Source organism: Gorilla gorilla, chromosome 3, assembly GCF_029281585.2.
Source record: "Gorilla gorilla gorilla isolate KB3781 chromosome 3, NHGRI_mGorGor1-v2.1_pri, whole genome shotgun sequence".
NCBI lineage: Eukaryota > Metazoa > Chordata > Mammalia > Primates > Hominidae > Gorilla > Gorilla gorilla.
Genome location: NC_073227.2, coordinates 212,201,087 through 212,222,075, shown reverse-complemented (window position 1 = coordinate 212,222,075; position 20,989 = coordinate 212,201,087). Strand labels below are relative to the sequence as shown.

Below are 20,989 nucleotides of genomic sequence, written 5' to 3'. Positions count from 1 at the left end.
AAGTGCTGAGTCTATGAAATCCCACATAAATTAACATCCTTTGACCTAGAGACAAAAGTCCCAATGACCCCACCTATTCCCTCGACTGCCCAAAATCTGGCGCCACATGCCTTTCTGTTCTTCTTCCACAAAGCGAAGTTCCAGCACAATCATTCAGATCTACTCACTGCTCCCTGTTAAGCCTCTGCTCACACTCCCTTGCCTGAAGAGCCCCCAACATCCCAATCCTAACTTCTCCAAATCCTGTCTATTCTAAAGCCCAGGGAAGATCAATATTGCTTTACATATCACATCACATATGAACAGGACCAACACAAGCCACATGTCTATATGCACTCTCCCTAATATGAGTAAATTAAGCAATTTTTCTTGCAAGTTGTCAATGTATAAATTTTTAAAAAGTACCACTGACCCAACCACCTACCTATAACACTAAAAAAACTAGCATTTTATTCCATTCCAAATAAAATTTTCTATGACTCTCAAATAAAATATCATTAAAATTATCTTTTCTTTTTTAAGAGACAGCATCTTGCTCTGTTACCCAGGCTAGAGTGCAGAGACACAATCATAGCTCACTGCAGACTCGAACTCCTGGACTCAAGTGATTCTCCTGCCTCAGCCTCTCATGCAGCTGGGATTACAAACACATGTAACCAAACCTGGCTATTATGCTATATTTCTTGAATTCTATATTTAAAAAGAATTTAAGCAATCATTCAGCCTCATGGCTTTTCAAACATTTTATATTTGTTAGTCTTTAGGTACAAGTATTTAATCTATTTTTAGTTTTAAAATAGTTTTAAAATAGTCTTTTTTAAAAAAAAATTAAATAGAAATGCAGTCTCCCTATGTTGCCCAGGCTGATCTTGAATCCCTGGCTTCAAGCAGTCCTCCTGCCTCAGCCTCTCAAAATGCTGGGATCACAGGCATGAGCCACAATGCCCAGCCATAAGAAAAATCTTTACTATAAATTAAATTCTAATGCAAAATGCTCAACAAAGTAGAGCTGTTCCACAGGTGAAGCAGCAAAGGAGTCCAAGAACTAGACCCCTGCATGCAACTGTATTTCCTTCCAACCATCCCAGAAGCCTACCTATTCCCTAAATCACAGTTTAGAGGCCATTCATCTAGTCCAATTTCCTCATATTTCAGATGCCTGTGAGATAAATAAAGTTACAACAGCTGGATTCCAGTTCTCCTGACTCCTTGTAAGCTGCACTTTGAACTCTTATCACGGAGCTTCTTTATCTATTTATATTCAGATATCTTTTGAAAGATTATCTTGTCAATGTGTTCTTCGTCTGCAGTCCTACAGATATCACAAGTTCTTTCCTGAACTGATGTCAGGCAAAGGAAAATTTATAAACCATATCCAGAAACTATAATTGGGTAATTTGAGAATGAATCTATGTTATAAAAGTGTCTGTGTCTTAAAGATAAAATGCAAATGAAAAGCATTTAAATGGCCCACAATTTTTAATGTACATAAGTACATAGACTGCGACAGCATTAAACATATAATTCAAGGGCAGTCTCCCCAGTCCTTTGCTAACTATTCAAAAATGGCAAAATGTAAAATACAGCAGGTAAACTCTCACATGCTTATAAGAGCATAAATCTGTCCTATCAGTGAGATAAATATCTGACTTGCAGTCTGAAGACATCAATTTGAAAAAAGTGTTAGGAGTTTCTTTCTGTCTCACACTGAGGAGACGGGCACTCCCTCATAGGTGCACAACTATGCAGGATAAAGTAAGGAAAACATTGGGACTGGCCTTCATAATCTTTAAATGGTTTTAAAGAATCATACAGAAGAAAAAAAAAGGCTTCCCTATTCCCTCCAAAAAACAAAAGCAAAACCCTGTGTTAATCATTTAGAGTAAATAGCCTCCCAAGTTACATATATTCTTACCAAAGAACATTGGAATATCCAACTTGTCTTCTCTATCTACTTTTCTCTTAATCATAACAATATAGACAGCATAGAGCATGGCTCCAGCAAGAGACCAAATGGAACCTGTAAAAATGGACGTGATTTAAAGCAATCACTCATTAGCTCATTCAATATATGCTTAAAATCCAATAATGTGTCAGATAATATTGCAAGAATATACAAAAGTGAAAAGATATATAATGATATAAATCACCTTTATATTGATATAAAGATATATAATGAAAAGGTATAGCCTACCCCATCCAAGTCTTCTAGGAGTACAGGAAGGAGTTTAATGTGTTAACAAATAAATGCAAAAGCATTCACCTCAATGATCTGACCAAAACCTATACATATTATAATAATACAACTCCAAAGTAACACTTTGTTTTTAATTTAGAAATGCATGTTTCTTATTTTACCCTACATAAACAATCTTGACACCTGGCATTTTCCAACTTAACAAGTCTTTTTTTCCATCACTAAGCTGTTGCTTGTATTGTCTTCCTTACCACCATATACCATTCTTAATATGTATTGCACTACCACTCCCATCTTAAAGGCTCTGTTAAAGTTCCATTTCTTCCACAAAGCATCCTCTTTCTAATCAGCTGTATTTCTGTCCTGTCTTCTGTTTTAGACAATACTTACTATTTTCAAGTATGGTATTAGTTTAATCCCTAGTAGCTTCATTTTATAAATCTCATATTGTTCCAAATCAAGAACTCCTTGAAAACTGCAAACACATAATTTATACTTTTTAATGTTCCGAAATAGCTAACATAATACAGATCTCACAGTACATGAATAATAAATACTGATTCTCTTTATTAACTCTCAAAAACATTTAAACTTTTCCAAACAGCTAAATAATGTTCTGCCAAGTGGTCATATTCAATACTTTAATCAATTATTCAAAAGACGAATGTTTTATTACATTTTTTTATTATTTTCAAACTTTTTTTAAAGCTAAGGAAAAGCCTGTCAACAAAATCTTGCATACACATGCACATACCAAATACATACATTGTTTTATATACACAAAGCTGCTCTGGGTGAGAAAGAGGTGAGGAGGTTCAAAGCACAGCTCACTGGGTAGTAGCTAGGAATAATTCAGAAAGCATTGTTCTATTCAATAAACCTCAAATATCTAAAGAAGTATTCAAAGAGAAATAATTAATCTAGGTTTATTTTTTATTATGAGGTCTCACTATGCTGCCCAGGCTGGTATTGAACTCCTGGCCTCAAGCAATCCTCCCACCTTGGCCTCCCAAAGCACTGGGATAACAGGCATGAGTCACCATGCTCAGCCCAGCTAGGTTCTGATTACTTTTGTTTTTGTTAAGTCTAAGCAATGGATCAAAATCTAAGTGTTCACCATAGCAGTAACTATGAATCAAGAATCAAGAGTAAATAACAATATTCGTGGGTGAAGATATGACAGCAACAGGAAATTTGTATAGCCTCAAAGTATCCCCCACAAGATGCTTATTACTTACAGTGGGAAATATTAGTAACTTTACACTGGAGTAGGGTGGTTAATTTTAACCACCTTAAAATTAACATTACCAGCAACAGGACAAATCAATATCATGTGCCTTTTGGTAGAATGCACTGATCAGGAAACAATATCACTTCCATTATATTTTTACCAAAAATGCACAACCTCAATTTAACCAAAGAAAATGTCAGACAAATGCAAATTGAGGAACATTCTACAAACCAACTAGGTGGTACCCTACAAAAGTGTCAAGGTCATAAAAGACAAGAAGACTGAGGAACACTTCTGCATTTAAAGGAAACTAAGGAAACACGACAATTAAATGCAATAAATGATCCTGGATCAGAAAAAGAACATTAGTGGAAAAAATGGCAAAATTTGAAAAGGCTTTATAGATAACAGTATCATAATCAACGTTAATTTCTGATTTTTATAACTGTATAATATTTATGTAAGTTGTTAACATTTGAAAAATCTGGGTGAAGGCTATGAGAATTCACTAAAATACGCATTTTTTATGTTATTTCCAAAGGAAAAGTTAAAAAAAAAAAAACACCCTGCTAGTGCCTACCCTTCGTACGTTCATCTGTGCACATGAGCACGCACATGTAACTTTCTTGTTTACTCTAACAGAGAGAATCCAGAGTCAAGTACTTACCTATTGTATCTCTTCCAGCAGATTTTTCAGATCCTGACAGGTTTACCAGTACAACACCTCCAATGCTATGAGAATAACAGTCATTAATGATGAGCTAAAGAATTCTGAAAAGGCTAATCATAAAGATAAAAATTATTTATAAGTGATCAAGACTAATCTCAACTTTGGGTAAAACTATCAAATAATTTAGCAATTTCAATAATAATATCTAACAATATCAATATAATATAGTGTTATATTTGTATTAACTCATTTAATCCTCACAAAATGTACAATATTATACCTTATAAGGAAGTCTTATTACTGCCATTCCCATTTTACATGTGAAAGCTAATACATAAAGAGGTAAGGTAACTTGACCAAGATCACATAGCCGAGACTGAAATACAGGCAGTTTTACTCCAGAGTCCAGTGCTTTTATGTGCTATGCTATCCACTGTCTTTCAGTTAAGAATGAATTAACCAACTTGTCACCCCTTTCCAATCTTTCTTTTGGATTATACAAATATATCAAACCCATATAAATCCACCAATGGTACTATTCTTGCTTATTGGTAAAATCTAAATTAACAGTAAAACTATCCTTACGTGCTTAAACAATTTCACTAATCTCATGATTTTAGTGGATAAAAATAAGACTGAATTAAGGATGTAGAGATATCAGAGGTCATTCATAAACTCAATTGTTATTTTCTGGGCATCTAATATGGGCAAAGCACTGGGTTACAGAAGTGAACAATACAGATGTGGTTCCTGTCCTCAGGGAACTCTTTACATTGTCTATTTCTATGAATCTTATAAATTGTAACACGTTTTCAAGTAGATGAGATATTGCTAATTAAAAAAAAATTAGCCTAATTCTCTCACCCTGATGAGAAAGACCAGTGTGGCAGTGGGAGAGGAAGATGAAAGAAAATATGTATTCCCTTACGGAAAGATGTCGTGAGAACTCAAGTGTAGTCCTTACACTAAATATGCAAACCCTTCAATTAAATCATCACAATTTTCTGTAATAATCACTGTTCATATTCAGATTCAGCTATTATTTATTGAGTATCCACAATATATTAGAAACCAGGGATTTTGTTTCCATTTAAATGATGATGATTATGATAATGGCTAAATATAGCGAGCACCTCCTGTTGTGTATCAGACATTGTTCCAAGCACTTTAGAACTTCTACTCATTTAATCCTCATAATAATCCTATGAGAGAAATCCTATTATTATCCCCAATATAGAGACGAGAAAATTGGCACAGAAATGTAAGGAACTTGTTCAAGATCTCAAAACTAGTAATGATGGAGATGGGATTGGATTCAAAGTTGTTTGGCTTGAGGCCACACTCTTGTCTCTCAATTGATGAAATGAGATTTCTTTGCTTAGATTCCCTTCAAGATTGTTGATATGCAAAATTCTTTTCATAGCCTCAGAAATTGAATCTCTTAGTAAAATGCCAATTCAAAACAAAATATTAAACAATGTTTAATACATAATTCTTAAGAACATATACTTACTCAAAAAATTTCTAAGTAACACTTTTTTTTAAAGGTACATATAGTAAATATTTTAGGCTTCTGGGCCACATGGTATTGCAATTCAGCTCTGCCTCTGTAGTGCTAAAATGGCCATAGACAATTTGCAAATAGATGAGAGTGGCTGTGTTCTAATACAATCTGATTTACAAAACCAGCAGCTGACCCAACATAGTTTGCCAACCTCAGTTCGTCTACCTACTTTAATGAGAAGAAGTAATGTACTCTGTCAAAATACTTACAAGTTCAATATTTTATATCCATTTCCTTCTTTATCAAGTCTTTATTAAGATACCACGAAGAAATGTTATAAATTAGCACATATTTTAAATAAAGTTAAATAAAACCTCATTTACTTCTCCAATACAAACATATTTCCCTAATGCAAAAATTTGCTCGGCTTAAAACATTAGTAAACCATGTAAAAGAATAAATCCCTAGTGGCCATAAAGTCTAAATGATAAATTAGTTGGATCAACCAGCTGCCCATTGGAGCAACCGTGGTTAATTCACTCTTATAACTAAAAAAGAAAAGCATTTAATATTAAGAGCTACCAGTCTTCTATGATTGCCCAATACCAGACACTTCATAGCTATTACCACTAAACTTTAAAACAAGGCTGCAAGGTAAAATAGATAATATCATTTTCTCAACTAGGAAACCCTTTCAGAGTTTAAGGAAACTGCCCCAGGGCAAACAGCAGAGCTCTTATTCAATCTCAGCTTTGATAACCAAGAAACACTACTCTCCATCAAATCATCCTGCTACCTTCTCTGATTTTGTTTCATAAAATAAGTTTTATTAAACCAACATATCTTTTTTCAATACTGTCTATGGGCAAAGCCCTATGCTAGGTCTTTGATGACACAAATATAAAACAAGGCTATGGCCTTCAAGGGTTTACAAACCAGTAGGGAAGACAAGACAAACATACACAAAGTTAAATTAAAATATTTAAGTATAGTTATCAGCAACACTCATATTATGCAGTAGTGCAAAACTGCCAAATGAATTATACAGAAAATAACTGAAACATCACCTGAGGCTTAGACAATTAGAGAAAACGGAATGTTAGCTTTCTAAGAGAAGTAGAAAAAGGAGAAATAAAAATCAAAACAAAGAGGGGAAATTGCCTTAAGAAAAAGAAATAGAAACTTGGGAGATTATGAGGATTAAGCTGCCACATTAAGTGTGAACGTCAGTCCAATACTTGATGAGTCTGCAGACACATGAATGGAAACCAAAGCAGCCTTGGGGTTTTCCCTCTGGTTACCCTACCCAGGAAGGTTTAGAAACTTAGTGCAGGATGTGACAGGGCTAAGTAGCATCATGTCCACTTGAAGCCTTCTTTTATCCACATCTTTCTTTGTTCTTACAATACAAACTACCCTGGTGCCACTATCAGAAATTGTAATATTGTATTTTTAAGCAGAGTAAACTAGCTATCACACTATATGCTTACCTTAAAATTACAGCTAATAGTTTAGAAAGGGTAAATCTATCTCCACTGTTACTTGGAAATACTGCAGCAAGGATTAAGGTAAAAAGTCCTATGAGGAGAAAAGAATTTAAAAATGGTACATACAGTTTAAATACTGTCAACATTTTTACTACCAACTTCATTGTTTAAATAAGCAAATTATATACCTACCTTTCAAATTATTTTTGTCACTCTTAACTAAGAAAATGACTGCAGTTAAGTAATGACTAGACTGAAATGTTTAAAGTTCATGCATAAAATAGCCTCCAAACTAAACCATGTTTATTTCAACAGTACAGATCAAGTACAGTCCTATTTATTTTAAACTAATAGGAAACTTAAATCTTATTCAGAGTAACATGCTGACTTCATCATAATCAAGCCTGTGTCCCTAAAGTTATTTTTATAGCTTTAAAAATACTTTTGTCTTCCAGATTTGAAAGGTGATTCAATCTTAAAAATAAAATACCTATCATAGGGCAAATTATAGTTCTGAAATAAGCAATTACATTTTAGCCAAAGGGTCTAGAAAAAGATCACTGGAAAGGATGTGTGAAGGGAAAGGCAACTACAATACAAAAGGCCAGCCTATAAAACTGTAATATGTTGTTATATAAAAAATATTGTAAAGTATTTGAAGGAACATAAATAGCACAGGCTAAGGCATGAAACTACAGTCATGCTTAACAACAGGGATAAATACAGAGAAAATGTGTGTCGTTAGGCAATGTCATCCTTGTGCCACCATCATAGAGCATACTCACACAAACCTAAATGGTATAGCCTACTACACAGCTAGGCTATATGCTATAAGCCTATTGCTTGTAGGCTACCAACTTGTATGGCATGCTACTGTATTGAATACTGTCGGCAACTGTAACACAATGGTAAGTATTTGTGTATCCAAACATATTTAAACATAGAAAAGGTACCGTAAAAATACAGTATTATAATCTTATGGGACCACCATCGTATATGCAGTCTGTTGTAGACTGAAACATCATATGCAGCACCTGACTGTATACAGATTAAAAGGCAGTTATAATAGACTAATGTATATTAGAACTAATGTAAGAAGCTATAACAAGATTAAAATGTTGTACATGTACACATATATATACCAGAAATACATACACTGATTTATAATGCAGATTTTTAAAGACAAATTTCTTACCGGAAGTTGAAGATAAAATATTAACTATAGCAACTTGTGTGTCTGAAAGTGCTTCTTGATATGACAAATTTGCCAAAAACCACTAAAGAAAAAGAAAACCAAAGTGAACCCTAATGAAAGACATGTTTACATCTGTCATTACAATTCAGAATTCCCTTTTTTGTTCTCCTCCTAAATACCGTTCTCACAAGATGTTTTAAAAGCTGCTTTGTATTGAAAAAATCACAGGCTAGCAAAAAAGACAAACATTTATAATCAGACCTAAGACCATGCTACCCAATTGCCCTTAAAATTTAACAATAGTTGGTTAACAATTAGCATTCAGGTTTTTTTTTTATGCGTAAAATCAAGTATCAAATCAATTTAAAAATTTGCTTTATCTAGGCTGTGTGTAGTGGCTCATGCCTGTAATCCCAGTACTTTGGGAGGGTGAGGTGGGTGGATTGCTTGAGCCCAGAAAGACCAGCCTGGGCAACACAGTGAAACCCCATTTCTACAAAAAAAAAAATACAAAAATTAGCCAGGCATTGTAGTGCACACCTGTAATCCCAGCTACTCAGGAGGCTGAGGTGGGAGGATTACTTGAGCCCGGGAGGTTGAGGCTGCAGTGAGGCATAACTGCCTCACTGCACTTCAGCCTAGGTGACAGAGAGACCATTTCTCAAAAAAAAAAATTGCTTTATCTAAGTACTGCTGACACTCTGTTAAGTTTATCTAAATCAAATTTAAATTTGAGAAAATTCTCCAACATTAGAATATATACAGATGAATACAGCATAATGAGAAATCTATTAAACCAGATGATGTGCATGGATACGGATGGACCTAGCTAGCTAGCTGGATTGAAAAAGAAAAGGCTATATTCACTTTGGAAATTTAGAAATGTCCTATGAAAATGATAATTTATTGATTAATTGTGATTGCTTTTCTGAATCTCAGTTTGGAGACACAACCCAAAGAGTTCTCATAACTTTGGATACAGTGAAGGAAGTTTTCCAGCTATCAGGACTTTTTTAAAAAAATTCTTTCTTCTCTTCCACTTATCTAGGTTAGGATGGAGAATAAGAAATAATACTTTTTTTGATGAAGGTTGGCAGGATGTGTGTGTGTCCAAAGTTCAGTAATTTTCACTGATAATTCATCCATTTTTTTGTGGATAAGACTTTTTTACTATCTGAAACAATGCTACTATGAATATCTTAATTCTAGTACACACCTGCCACCTGGTGCATAAGTACATGAGTGTCACCAAAGCATATACTAAGAGGTAGATTGCTGGGTCAAGCAAACTAAACTAATGGCTGGTTTTTGGTGTCTCTGTTACTTACACTGGTTGACTCGAAGAGTTATTCCACCAAATGACTTATCTCTATTAAGAGAAGGACATCTCTCGATCTCTCTCAGAGCTTGTGGCTGAGTAGTTTTACACTACTATTTACATTGCAAAGAAGTAGTAGAGACACATGATTGTAGAGCACTACCAGAATGCAGCAGATGGCTGAGAGCCTAGTAGTCTCCATTCAGTCCATACTGTACTCAAGGCTGAAGCCAGAATGAAACTGTGGCAACGTGGTTCTGATTCCATCTGCAATCCTTTGATTTCCTAGATAATTTCACATGCCTATCTAGATAGGTCTCGAACTCCTGACCTCAGGTAGTTGACCCACCTCAGCCTCCCACAGTGCTGAGATTACAGGCATGAGCCACCACGACCTGCTAGGAGTTCACGCTTTAGTTGGGGAAAATATACAATAAGCAAGCCAATTTTTAAAAAGAGAACCGCAATTAGAGTTAAATGCTACAAAGACAATCTCACAGGAAGATGGGATGTAGAATGATAAGGCTCTCAGAATAGTAAGAGAAACTATTGCTTCTTACGATGTTTGTCTTTCTTTGTATCAGTGCTCAGCTGAGTCTGCAGTGCTTCAGAGGCAGCTTTCATTTTATAAAAATCTATGATTTCTCCTTCCAGTTGTTTTTCTCTTCCTCGAGCTTCCTTATCTCCTCCTGTTGAATCATTTTAAGATGCTCGAATTTGTCCTGCAGCTGTGAAACCAATGTGCAGTTGTGACACCAAAGCAGTGCAGCTGAACACCCAAAAGAATATGCTTTTTACTGATTATCAAACAAACCCAAATCATCACAGTAGAGCACGATCTTAATAACAGTCTCAAAAACTCAGGAGTAAACACTCAGATATGGAATTTTTCTTTTCTTCTTTTTTCCTTTTATAAGATGGAGTCTCACTCTGTTGCCCAGGCTGGAGTGCACTGGTGCGATCTCAGCTCACTGCAACCTCCATCTCCCAGTTCAAGTGATTATCCTGCCTCAGCCTCTTGAGTAGCTGGGACTACAGGCATGCACCACCACTACAGGCGTGTGCCACCACACCTGGCTAATTTTTGTATTTTTAGTAGAGATGGGGTTTTGCCATATTGGCCAGGCCGGTCTCGAACTCCTGACCTCAGGTGATCCTCCCGCTTTGGCCTCCCAAAGACTTTTTTTTTTTAAATATAGAGACAAGTTCTCAGTACGTTGCCCAGGTTGGTCTCAAACTCCTAAGCTCAAGTCATCCTCCCACCTCAGCTTCCCAAAGTGCTGGGACTGACTGGATGCAGTGGCTCATGCTTGTAAACCCAGCACTTTGGGAGGCCAAGGTGGGAGGATCTCTTAAGCCCAGGAGTTCAAGACCAGACTGGGTGATATAACACAATAGTAAACTTCAACAGGAGAGAGAATCTGTAAACTTGAATATAGATCTTCTGAAATTATCCAGTCAGAGGACAAAGAAAAAAAGAATAAAAAATAGAAAAGAAGGCTGGGTGTGGTGGCTAAAGCCTGTAATCTCAACACTTTGGGAGGCTGAGGCAGGCAGATTAAGAGGTCAGGAGTTCAAGACCAGCCTGTCCAACATGACAAAGCCCCATCTCTACTAAAAATACAAAAATTAGCCGGGTGTGGTGGCACACACCTGTAGTCCCAGCTACTTGGGAGGCTGAGGCAGGAGAATCGCTTGAACCCAGGAGGCGGAGGTTGGAGTGCAATGTGAGCCGAGACCACACATTAAACTCCAGCCTGGGTGACAGAGCATGACTCTGTCTCAAAAAAAATAAAAGAAAAAAAAAGAGACAGAGAAAGAAAGCCAACAAGACACCATTAGGCAAACCATTGTCAGGTTATGGGAGTTTGAGAAGGAAAGTAGAGAAAGGAGAAGAAAGCTTATTTAAAGAATGGCTGAAAACTGCCTAAATCATGGGAAAGATTTAGAAATCTAAATCCATGAAGCTTAAAGATTCCTAAAGAGGTTCAAACCAAATAGATACTCACCAAGTCACAATATAATCAAATAGTCAAAAGTTAAAGAAACTTTGCAGGTCAGGACAGAATCAAATAATACATTCAAAGTGCTGAAAGAAAAAAACTGCCAGCAACTAATACTATGTCTGACAAAGCTGTCCTTCAGAAAGAAAAAAGAAATAACATGTTTCCTCGACAAACAAAGCTGAGGGCATTCAGGACCACTAGGTCTACCTTAAAAAAATGCTTAACGGAGTTTTTCAAGTAAAAATGAATGAAGTTGGGAGCAGTGGCTCATGCCTGTAATCCCATTTTGGGAGGCTGAGGTGGGTGGATCACCTGAGGTCGGGAGGTCAAGACCAGCCTGGCCAACATGGCAAAACCCCACCTCCAGTAAAAATACAAAAAATTAGCCAGGTATGAAGGCCACTGAGATCGTGCCACTGCACTCCAGCCTGGGTGACAAGAGTCAAACTACATTTCAAAAACAAAAAACAAAACAAACAAAAAAACAAAACTTGAGGCCTGGCCTTCTGCTCCTCTCCAACCTCCCCTTCTCTGGGCCCAAGCCACCTTGGCTGAGGAGGGGGCGAGGAGGTGTGAGCCCCTGCCAGGAACCCCCTGCCCGGACCAAGTACTCGGCCCCCAGGCCTGCGTTCAGTGAGGCCTCCCGTGGCGTCAGCATGTTCGTGTGGAGGAATGTGGAAGGTCACTCTGCGGCCGTGTTCCCCTGGTACTCCATCCCCTTCCTCACCCCTCCCTGCAGCCACACGAGGCCCAGCAACCTGCCAGTCACTCAGTGGCCTCCAACCAGAGAAAACAACCTGCCAAGTTGGCAGCTGTTGCTCATGAGCGTCCACCAGGTGGGACAGGGAGTGTTGACCCTGGGCGGCCCCCTGGAGCCACCTGCCCTGAAAGCCCAGGGCCTGCAACCCCACACACTTTGGGGGTGGTGGAACCTGGTAAAAGCTCACCTCCCACCATGGAGGAGGAGCCCTGGGCCCCTCAGGGGAGTCCCTGCTGAACAGTGAGACAGAGAATGACCATGATGATGCTTTCCTCTCCATCATGTCTCCTGACACCCAGTTGCCTCTATCACTCAGATGATGTCAGGCCCAGTCCCTCAGTGCCCTGTGCAAGGAACAGGACTCATCCTCTGAGAAGGATGGACGCAGCCCCAACAAATGGGAAAAGAACCACATCGGTGGCCCATGAGTGGCGGTCATGGTCTTCAGCAAGCGGCACCAGGCCCTGGCAGGGAGCACCAGGATCACTCCAACCAGGATATCCGGACCGTCAGCCAGATGCTGACTCTGGCCCAAAGACTTCTACTCAGTGTGGAGCTCCAGGCCACTTTGCAGTCCCTGGTGAGGGAGGTGTACATACCATGAATTGTGGGACCTTCAGACCTTTTCACTTTTCGGAAAATAGCTCCTGTTGGGGCTACAAGATGGAGTGTGAAGAGGGCCTTGGGCCACAGGGAGGTGCCTGCGGACTAGGGGGAGTTCATGCACCCCTTCTTTCCCCAGAGGGGCTGGACTCAGGTGAGTATGGGGGTGGGGGCTCCTGCACTTCGACACAGGCAGTGGGAGGGTTTTCTCCCCATTCCCTCTGCACTCCCAACTTGAGCTATACTTTTTAAGAAAGTGATTCACCCTGCCTTTGCCCCCTTCCCCACAACAGAACACGTTGATCATGGGCGATATTTTTCATTGTGCCAAACAGTTGCCATGACCGTCATTAAACCTGTTTAACACCAAATAATAAGTAAAATAAAATTAAAAATTCGGGCTTGGCGCAGAAACTCACCCCAAATAAATCACCTACCAAAATATTTACATAATGGTGGAAATATTCCAAAATTCAATATTTTGGGATTTATACACAAAAGATAAACAACTTAGAGGCCAAGCGGCTGGCGGAAGGGAAAAACGGGGCCTGGGAAGGCCGTTGTGAGGAATGAGCTGGGCCTAAAGAGCCCACTGGCAGGCGGGAGCTGGGCCTGCTGAAGCGGCCGAGAGGCAGGAGCTTTGGACTCGGGAGGCCACAATGAGGCGAGAGCTAGCTGGGCATGGAGAGTCCGCTGTGAGTCCGCTGTGAGTCCGGGCCCGTGCAGGCCTTCGAGAGGCAGGAGGCCGGGCCTGCAAAGGCCCACTGGAGGTCAAGTTCTGGGCCTGAAGAGGCCACCAAAAGTCAAAAGCAGGGCCTGGGAAGGCCGCCGAGAGCCATGAGCTGGTCTGGGCTGAAAGAGGCCACTGGGAGGCAGGAGGAGCTGGGCCTGGAGAGGCTGACTCGAGGAAGTTTTGCACCTGGAGAGGCCGCCGAGAGGACGGAGCTGGGCCCGGGGAGGCCGACTTGCTGCTCTTCCGGGCCCAATTCCAGGCCGACTTGACGACGACTTGGGCCTGCTGGGAGCTGGGCAGGAGCTGAGTCCAAAGACGTTGTTGGGAGGCCAGAGTCAGGCCTGGAGATGCAGCCAGGAGGAAGAGCTGGGCCTGGAGAGGACGCCGGGAGGCTGCAAGTGGGTCTGGAGAGGCCGATTTGAGGAGGCCCGGCCTCTGCCTCACGAATGGCGGCCTCTGCAGGCACAGCTGTTTCTCCTGGCTGCATCTCTCGCCTCCCAGCAAACAAGCTTTTTTGGCTCAGCTCCAGACTGCGTTTGTACACCCCGAAGTTTCTGCAACCAAGCTCTTCAGACCCACATCCCACCTCCCAGTACCTGAACAGTCCCAGCTCCGGCTGCAGAACAGAGTCTGTAGGCCCCGCTACTGCCTCCCAGGGGTGTCTCCAGGCCAAGCTCTCGCCCCACCACGACCTCCCAGGCCCAAGTCGCTGCCTGACTCCCAGCAGCCCGCGGGCGACCCTGCTCCTCCCTCACGGTAGCCTGTTGAGGCAGGGGCTCACGCTGACCTCTCTCAGTGTGGGAGGGGCCGGTGTGAGGCAAGGGCTCACGCTGACATCTCTCAGCGTGGGAGTGGCCGGTGTGAGGCAAGGGGCTCACACTGACCTCTCTCAGCGTGGGAGGGGCCGGTGTGAGGCAAGGGGCTCACGCTGACCTCTCTCAGCGTGGGAGGGGCCGGTGTGAGGCAAGGGCTCATGCTGACCTCTCTCAGCGTGGGAGGGGCCGGTGTGAGGCAAGGGGCTCATGTTGACCTCTCTCAGCGTGGGAGGGGCTGGTGTGAGGATAGGGGCTCAGGCTGACCTCTGTCAGCGTGGGAGGGGCCAGTATGAGGCAAGGGGCTCCCATGGACCTCTGTCAGTGTGGGAGGGGCCGGTGTGAGGCAAGGGGCTCAGGCTGACCTCTCTCAGCGTGGGAGGGGCCGGTGTGAGACAAGGGCTCACGCAGAACTCTCTCAGCGTGGGAGGGGCCGGTGTGAGGCATGGGGCTCACGCTGACCTCTCTCAGCGTGGGAGGGGCCGGTGTGAGGCAAGGGCTCACGCTGACCTCTCTCAGCGTGGGAGGAGCCAGTGTGTGGCAGGGGCTCATGCCTCTGGGCAGGATACCAGAGGCATGGGCATCAACAGGCCACCGTGAGGGAGGAGCTGGGCTGCACGCGGGCTGCTGGGAGGCAGGCAGGGACTTGGCCCCGGGAGGCTGCCATGGGGGCAAGAGCTGGGCCTGGAGAGGCCCCTCGGAGGCAAGAGCGGGACCTGTGGAGGCCACTCTCCAACCATTGCTGGGCCCGTACAGGCCACCGGGCTGCAGGAATTAGGCCCGAAGTACTTGGCTGGAGAAAGCTCGGGACCTACAAAGGCGGTTGGGAGCTGGGGAGGAGTTGAGCCAAAAGAGCTTGCTTACTTGCTGGGAAGCACGGCCGGGAGATGCCAACTTCAGGGCAACTTGGGCCTGCAGAGGTGGCCGGGAGGCCCAAGCTTGGCGTGGAGAAGCCCACCGACTGGAGACCATTTGGGGCCTGCAGGTGCCATCGGAGTGCAGGAGCACATCCTGGAGAGGCCACCGTGAGGCCTGACCTGGGCCTGGGGAGCTTGGCTTGAGGAAGCTGTGGTCCGACCAAGGACGCCAGGAGATGGGTAGGCACTGAGTCCAAAGAGGTTGTTGAGAAGCAGGAGTCGGGCCTGGAGACGCAGCCAGGAAGAGGAGCTTGGCCCAGAGAGGATGCCCGGAGGGTGCAAGTGAGTCTGGAGAGGCCGACTTAAGGAGATTCTCAGCCCAGAGAGGCTGCCGGAAGGGAAAAACTGGGCCTGGAAAGGCTGTTGTGAGGAATGAGCCCCATGGGCCTGAAGAGGCCACAGGCAGGCGGGAGCTGGGTGTGTAGAAGCTGCTGAAAGGTTGGGAGCTTGGCTTCGGGGGTCCACAGTGAGGCAGATGCTGGGCCTGAAGAATCTACTGTGAGGCAGATGTTGGGACTGTAGAGGCCGACGGGAGGCAGAGGCTAGGCCTGGAGGGGTCACCAAGATGCAGGAGCTGGGCCTGGAGACGCTGCAAAGAAGCATGAGCTGGGCCTGGTGAGGTCGACTTGAGAAAGCTCAGGGCCTGGAGAGAAGGCTGGGAGGCAGGAGCTGGGTCTAAAGAGGCCATTGTAACGATGGAGCTGTGCCTGTGGAGGCTGTTGTGAGGCAGTAGGCTCATCTGCGGAGACTGCCGTGAGGTAGGGTATGGGCCTAAATAGGCCACTGTGAGTCATGAGCTTGGTCTGTAGAGGATGACTGGAGAAAGTTCTGGGCCTGGAGAGGCTGCCGGGAAGTAGGAGCTGGGCCAAAAGATTTAAGCACATTTACATTTAGAAGGCAATTTATTTCCATTATTACAATATATAATAATATATTTAATATACTAATATATTTAACATATTAATATATATAATAAATATATATTTATTATATATCCAATATATAATAAAATAATTATAGAACTCACCATAATGTAGAACTAGTGGGTGTGTTAAGCTTGTTTTCCTGAAACTGGATGGTCCCACCTGAGCATGATGGGAGAAAGTGACAGATCAATAGGTATTAGATTCTCATAAAGACAGTGCAACCTACATCCCTCACATGCACGGTTCACAACAGGGTGCGTTCTCCTATGAGAATCTAATGCTGCTGCTCATCTGAGAAGGTGGAGCTCAGGCGGGAATGTGAGCAAAGGGGAGTGGCTGTAAATACAGACGAAGCTTCCCTCACTCCCTCACTCGACACCACTCACCTGCTGTGTGGCTCCTTACGGCTCCATGGCTCAGGGGTTGGGGACCCCTGCTCTAGTGCATCCAAAGCGACCCTTCCCACACCAGTCTTCATAGTGGTCAAGGGCAGCAACCACTTAGTTCCCAAGGCATCTGCCTCAGCTGGCATTTCGTCACAATCAACAGTAAGTGGTAGCTTGAGTCATTGTGAGGTCACTTCCTGGAAATCACCAGCATCCCATTTCCCACTGGCAGAGAGCTCAGCACTGCCCCCTGGGAAACCAAACCTATGCCCAAATCCCATCTGTGAGGGTTTCTCTCCTGGGACCCTTCCTAACATATTAGTCAGAGTCCAATCAGGAAGCATAAACCACTCAAAAGTTTAAAGTGGTAAAATTTAATACGGAGAATTATTCATTATAACAGGTGAACAGCATAATGAGAGATTGACTAGCACAAAGTAAACAGAACTCTAGAGAATACAGGACTAGCCCAGGCCAGGCATGGTGGCTCATGCCTGAAATTCCAGCAATTTGAGAAGCTAATGTGGGAGGATTGCTTAAGGCCAGGAGTTAGAGACCGGTCTGGACAACACAGTGAGACCCTGTCTCTATCCAAAAGAAGAAAAAAGTTAGCTGGGAGTGGTGGTGCACACTTGTAGTCCCAGCTACTCAGAATGCTGAAGTTTGAGCCTGGGAGGTCAAGGCTGCAGCGAGGCATGATTATGCTCCTACAGTCCAGCCTGGTGACAGAGCAAGACCCTGTCTCAAAGAACAAAACAACAAAAACCGTTTACAGACAGAAAAGAGATAGAGCTAATAAGATGAGGAGAGATGTTGAAATGTGACAAGTAACATGAAGTCTTTTGTCTAGTTAAAATAATCAAACAAAAAATGACTTACTAAATTATAATACCCTGTGCTGGCAAAGGTGCAGTGAAATGGGCACTTTCTTATACTATGAGGGGTGTTTAAATTGTGTATAAGCCTTCCCGGGTAAAGCCTGTCAGTTTTTTAAAATAATGGAGACAGGGTCTCACCATACTGCCATACTGCCTCCTCCAACTCTTGGCCTCAAGCAATCCTCCTCTCTTAGCCTCCCAAAGTGCTAAGATTATACCTGGGAGGCACCCAAAACCCTGTCAATTTACATCAAGGGTAATGAGAATGTCCATTCACCATGTTTCACAGTAATCTTACTTCTGGGGAGACAATTCAATCTAAACAAAAGGTCATCTGTACACACACAGTAAAAATCTGGGAGTAACTGAAGACAGAGTTGGTAAGTGAAATAAGAAACAGTTCTAAGAAATTAAACTATGATATCAATAGGCACCTGGTATAAAAGGTCAGTTGATGTTAGTTGCAACTTTTCTGTTGTTTTGAGACAGGGTCTCACTCTGTCACCCAGGCTGCAGTGCAGAGGCCTGATCATGACTCACTGCAGCCTCAGCCTCCCTGGGCTCAAGTGATCCTCCCACCTCAGCCTCCCAAGTAGCTGGGACTACAGGAACGTGCCACCACACTAGGCTAATTCATGTATTTTTCTGTAGGGATGGTGACTCCCCCTTTGTTTACAAGGCCTATCGCAAACTCTTGGCCTCAAGCCATCCTCCTGCCTCAGCCTCCCAAAGTGTTGCCATTACCAGTGTGAGCCACCACACCTGGCCAGCTGCTACTTTTAGCAATATTATTATTATTATTCCACTCAATTAAAAATTATTATTTTCAAGGCTATGCAACAGTATGTATCCTACAGCGTAATTGTAAAAACATATACAGTCGCCGTCCCTCAGTATACAGAATTAGTTCCAGCCCCCCCATCCCTGCATATACCAAAATCCATGCCTACTCGTGTTTCGCTGTCACCCCTCTGGAATCCACGTATACAAAAATTCCAAATATTAGTTGGGCATAGTGGCAAGCACCTGTAGTCTCAGCCAATTGGGAGGCTGAGATGGGAGGATCGCTTCAGCCTGGAAGGTTGAGGCTGCAGTCAGCTGCGATAGCACTACTACCCTCCAGCCTTGGACAACAGAGGGAGACCCTGTCTCAGAAAAAAAAAAAAAAAACAAAATAAAACAGGTTAGAAATTGTAATGAGGTCTGTTGGGCAAAATTCCATATAAGCAAAGTATAAATTAATAAAGCAAATCGTGATAAATTAGTACGACGGACTTTCTGGAGTTTCTGACAATAAAAGTAAGGAAAATGCAAAACACAAAGACAGAGAGTAAAAAGAGAAATTAGGAGAGCATTCTACATGTTTAATAGGAAGACACTGGTCATGTTCATGCAGTGGCAGTATGTCGTGACATGACATACTTTGGAGAGAAGTTAACAGATGAGGAAGTTGATAAAAATCATCAGAGAAGCAAAACACTGGTAGCGACACTCAAGGAAACCATGAAATTTCCATAACTTATGTCAGCAAAGTGGGAATATTGTACAGTGTGTGTTGAAGTTCCTATACAACATTGTTTATCGGCCTTTTGTTTGTTTGTAAGGAATGTATATACTAAAAGTTCTTCTTGCTCTGAAAAGAATGTGTGAATAAGTCATTTTAACTTATTCTTCTGTTTTTCTTTTATCTTCCTGCCATCATCCCACAGCCTTACTTTAGATATTTTTTATTTAGAAAATTGAACAACTGCTCCTTGTGGTGGCACATACCTCGAGGATGGGAGGCAGGGGTGGAAGGGTCACTTGAGGCCATTAGTTTGACACCAGCCAGGCCAACAAAGTGAGATCCCATGTCTGCAAAACAATTTAAAAATTAGCCAAGTATCGTCATGTATACCTACAGTCCCAGCTACCTCAACTTATGGAGAAAGTTCAGGGCCTGGAGAGAAGGCTGGGAGGCAGGGGCTGGGTCTAAAGAGGCCATTGTAACGATGGAGCTGTGCCTGTGGGGGCTGTTGTGAGGCAGTAGGCTCATCTGCGGAGACTGCCGTGAGGTAGGGTATGGGCCTAAATAGGCCATTGTGAGTCATGAGCTTCACCTGTAGAGGCTGACTGGAGAGAGTTCTGGGCCTGGCGAGGCTGCTGGGAGGTAGGAGCTGGGCCAAAAGATTTAAGCACATTTACATTTATTAGGCACTTCATTTCCATTATTACACTGTAATATATAATAAAATAATTATAGAATTCACCATAATGTAGAATCAGTGGGCGTGTTAAGCTCGTTTTCCTGAAACTGGATGGTCCCACCTGAGCGTGATGGGAGAAAGTGACAGATCAATAGGTATTAGATTCTCATAAGGACAGCGCAACCTAGATCCCTCACATGCACGGTTCACAACAGGGTGCGTTCTCCTATGAGAATCTAATGCTGCTGCTCATCTGAGAAGGTGGAGCTCAAGCGGGAATGTGAGCAAAGGGGAGTGGCTGTAAATACAGATGAAGCTTCCCTCACTCCCTCACTCGACACCACTCACCTCCTGCTGTGTGGCTCCCTACGGCTCCATGGCTCAGGGGTTGGGGACCCCTGCTAAAGTGCATCCAAAGCGACCCTTCCCAAACCAGTCTTCACAGTGGTCAAGGGCAGCAACCACTTAGCTCCCAAGGCATGTGCCTCAGTTGGCATTTCATCACAATCAACAGTAAGAGGTAGCTTGAGTCACTGTGAGGTCACCTACTGGAAATCACCAGCATCCCATTTCCCACTGGCAGAGAGCTCAACACTGCCCGCTGGGAAACCAAACCTATGCCTAAATCACATCTGTGTGGGTTTACCTCCTGGGATCCTTCCTAACATATTAGTCAGAGTCCAATCAGGAAGCATAAACCACTCAAAAGTTTAAAGTGGTAAAATTTAATACAGAGAATTATTCATTATAACAGGTGAACAGCATAATGAGTGATTGGCTAGCACAAAGTAAAGAGAACTCTAGAGAATATGGGACTACCCCAGGCCAGGCATGGTGGCTCATGCCTGAAATTCCAGCAATTTGAGAAGCTAATGCGGGAGGATTGCTTAAGGCCAGGAGCTAGAGACCGGTCCGGACAACACAGTGAGAACATGTCTCTATCCAAAAGAAGAAAAAAGTTAGCTGGGAGTGGTGGTGCACACTTGTAATCCCAGCTACTCAGAATGCTGAAGTTTGAGCCTGGGAGGTCAAGGCTGCAGTGACGCATGATTATGCCACTACAGTCCAGCCTGGTGACAGAGCAAGACCCTGTCTCAAAGAACAAAACAGCAACAACCATTTACAGACAGAAAAGAAATAGTGCCAATAAGCTGAGGAAAGATGTTGAAATGTGACAATA

At 42.7% G+C, this 20,989-nt stretch overlaps 1 protein-coding gene and 1 pseudogene across 4 annotated transcripts in view; both read right to left on the bottom strand.

The window, feature by feature from the left end:
* LOC129532895 (solute carrier family 35 member F5) overlaps window positions 1–18,767 on the bottom strand; it is a 31,804-nt gene extending 13,037 nt beyond the window's left edge. For 2 of the 4 annotated variants that reach the window (XM_063705694.1, XM_063705697.1), the window contains exons 1-4: window positions 10,163–10,960; window positions 7,093–7,180; window positions 4,096–4,160; window positions 1,916–2,020 (exon numbers count right to left, since the gene is read on the bottom strand). In XM_063705694.1, coding sequence (XP_063561764.1) covers window positions 1,916–2,020; window positions 4,096–4,160; window positions 7,093–7,180; window positions 10,163–10,226 — 322 coding nt within the window. In that variant the 5' untranslated portion in view covers window positions 10,227–10,960. Of the gene's footprint in view, window positions 1–1,915; window positions 2,021–4,095; window positions 4,161–7,092; window positions 7,181–10,162; window positions 10,961–12,555; window positions 12,794–18,573 lie in introns of those variants that run through there. The other 2 variants (XM_063705696.1, XM_063705695.1) reach the window with 2 other exon arrangements.
* On the bottom strand, window positions 14,162–16,223 carry LOC134758388 (chromosome alignment-maintaining phosphoprotein 1-like; annotated as a pseudogene).
* Window positions 18,768–20,989: the final 2,222 nt, after the last annotated feature.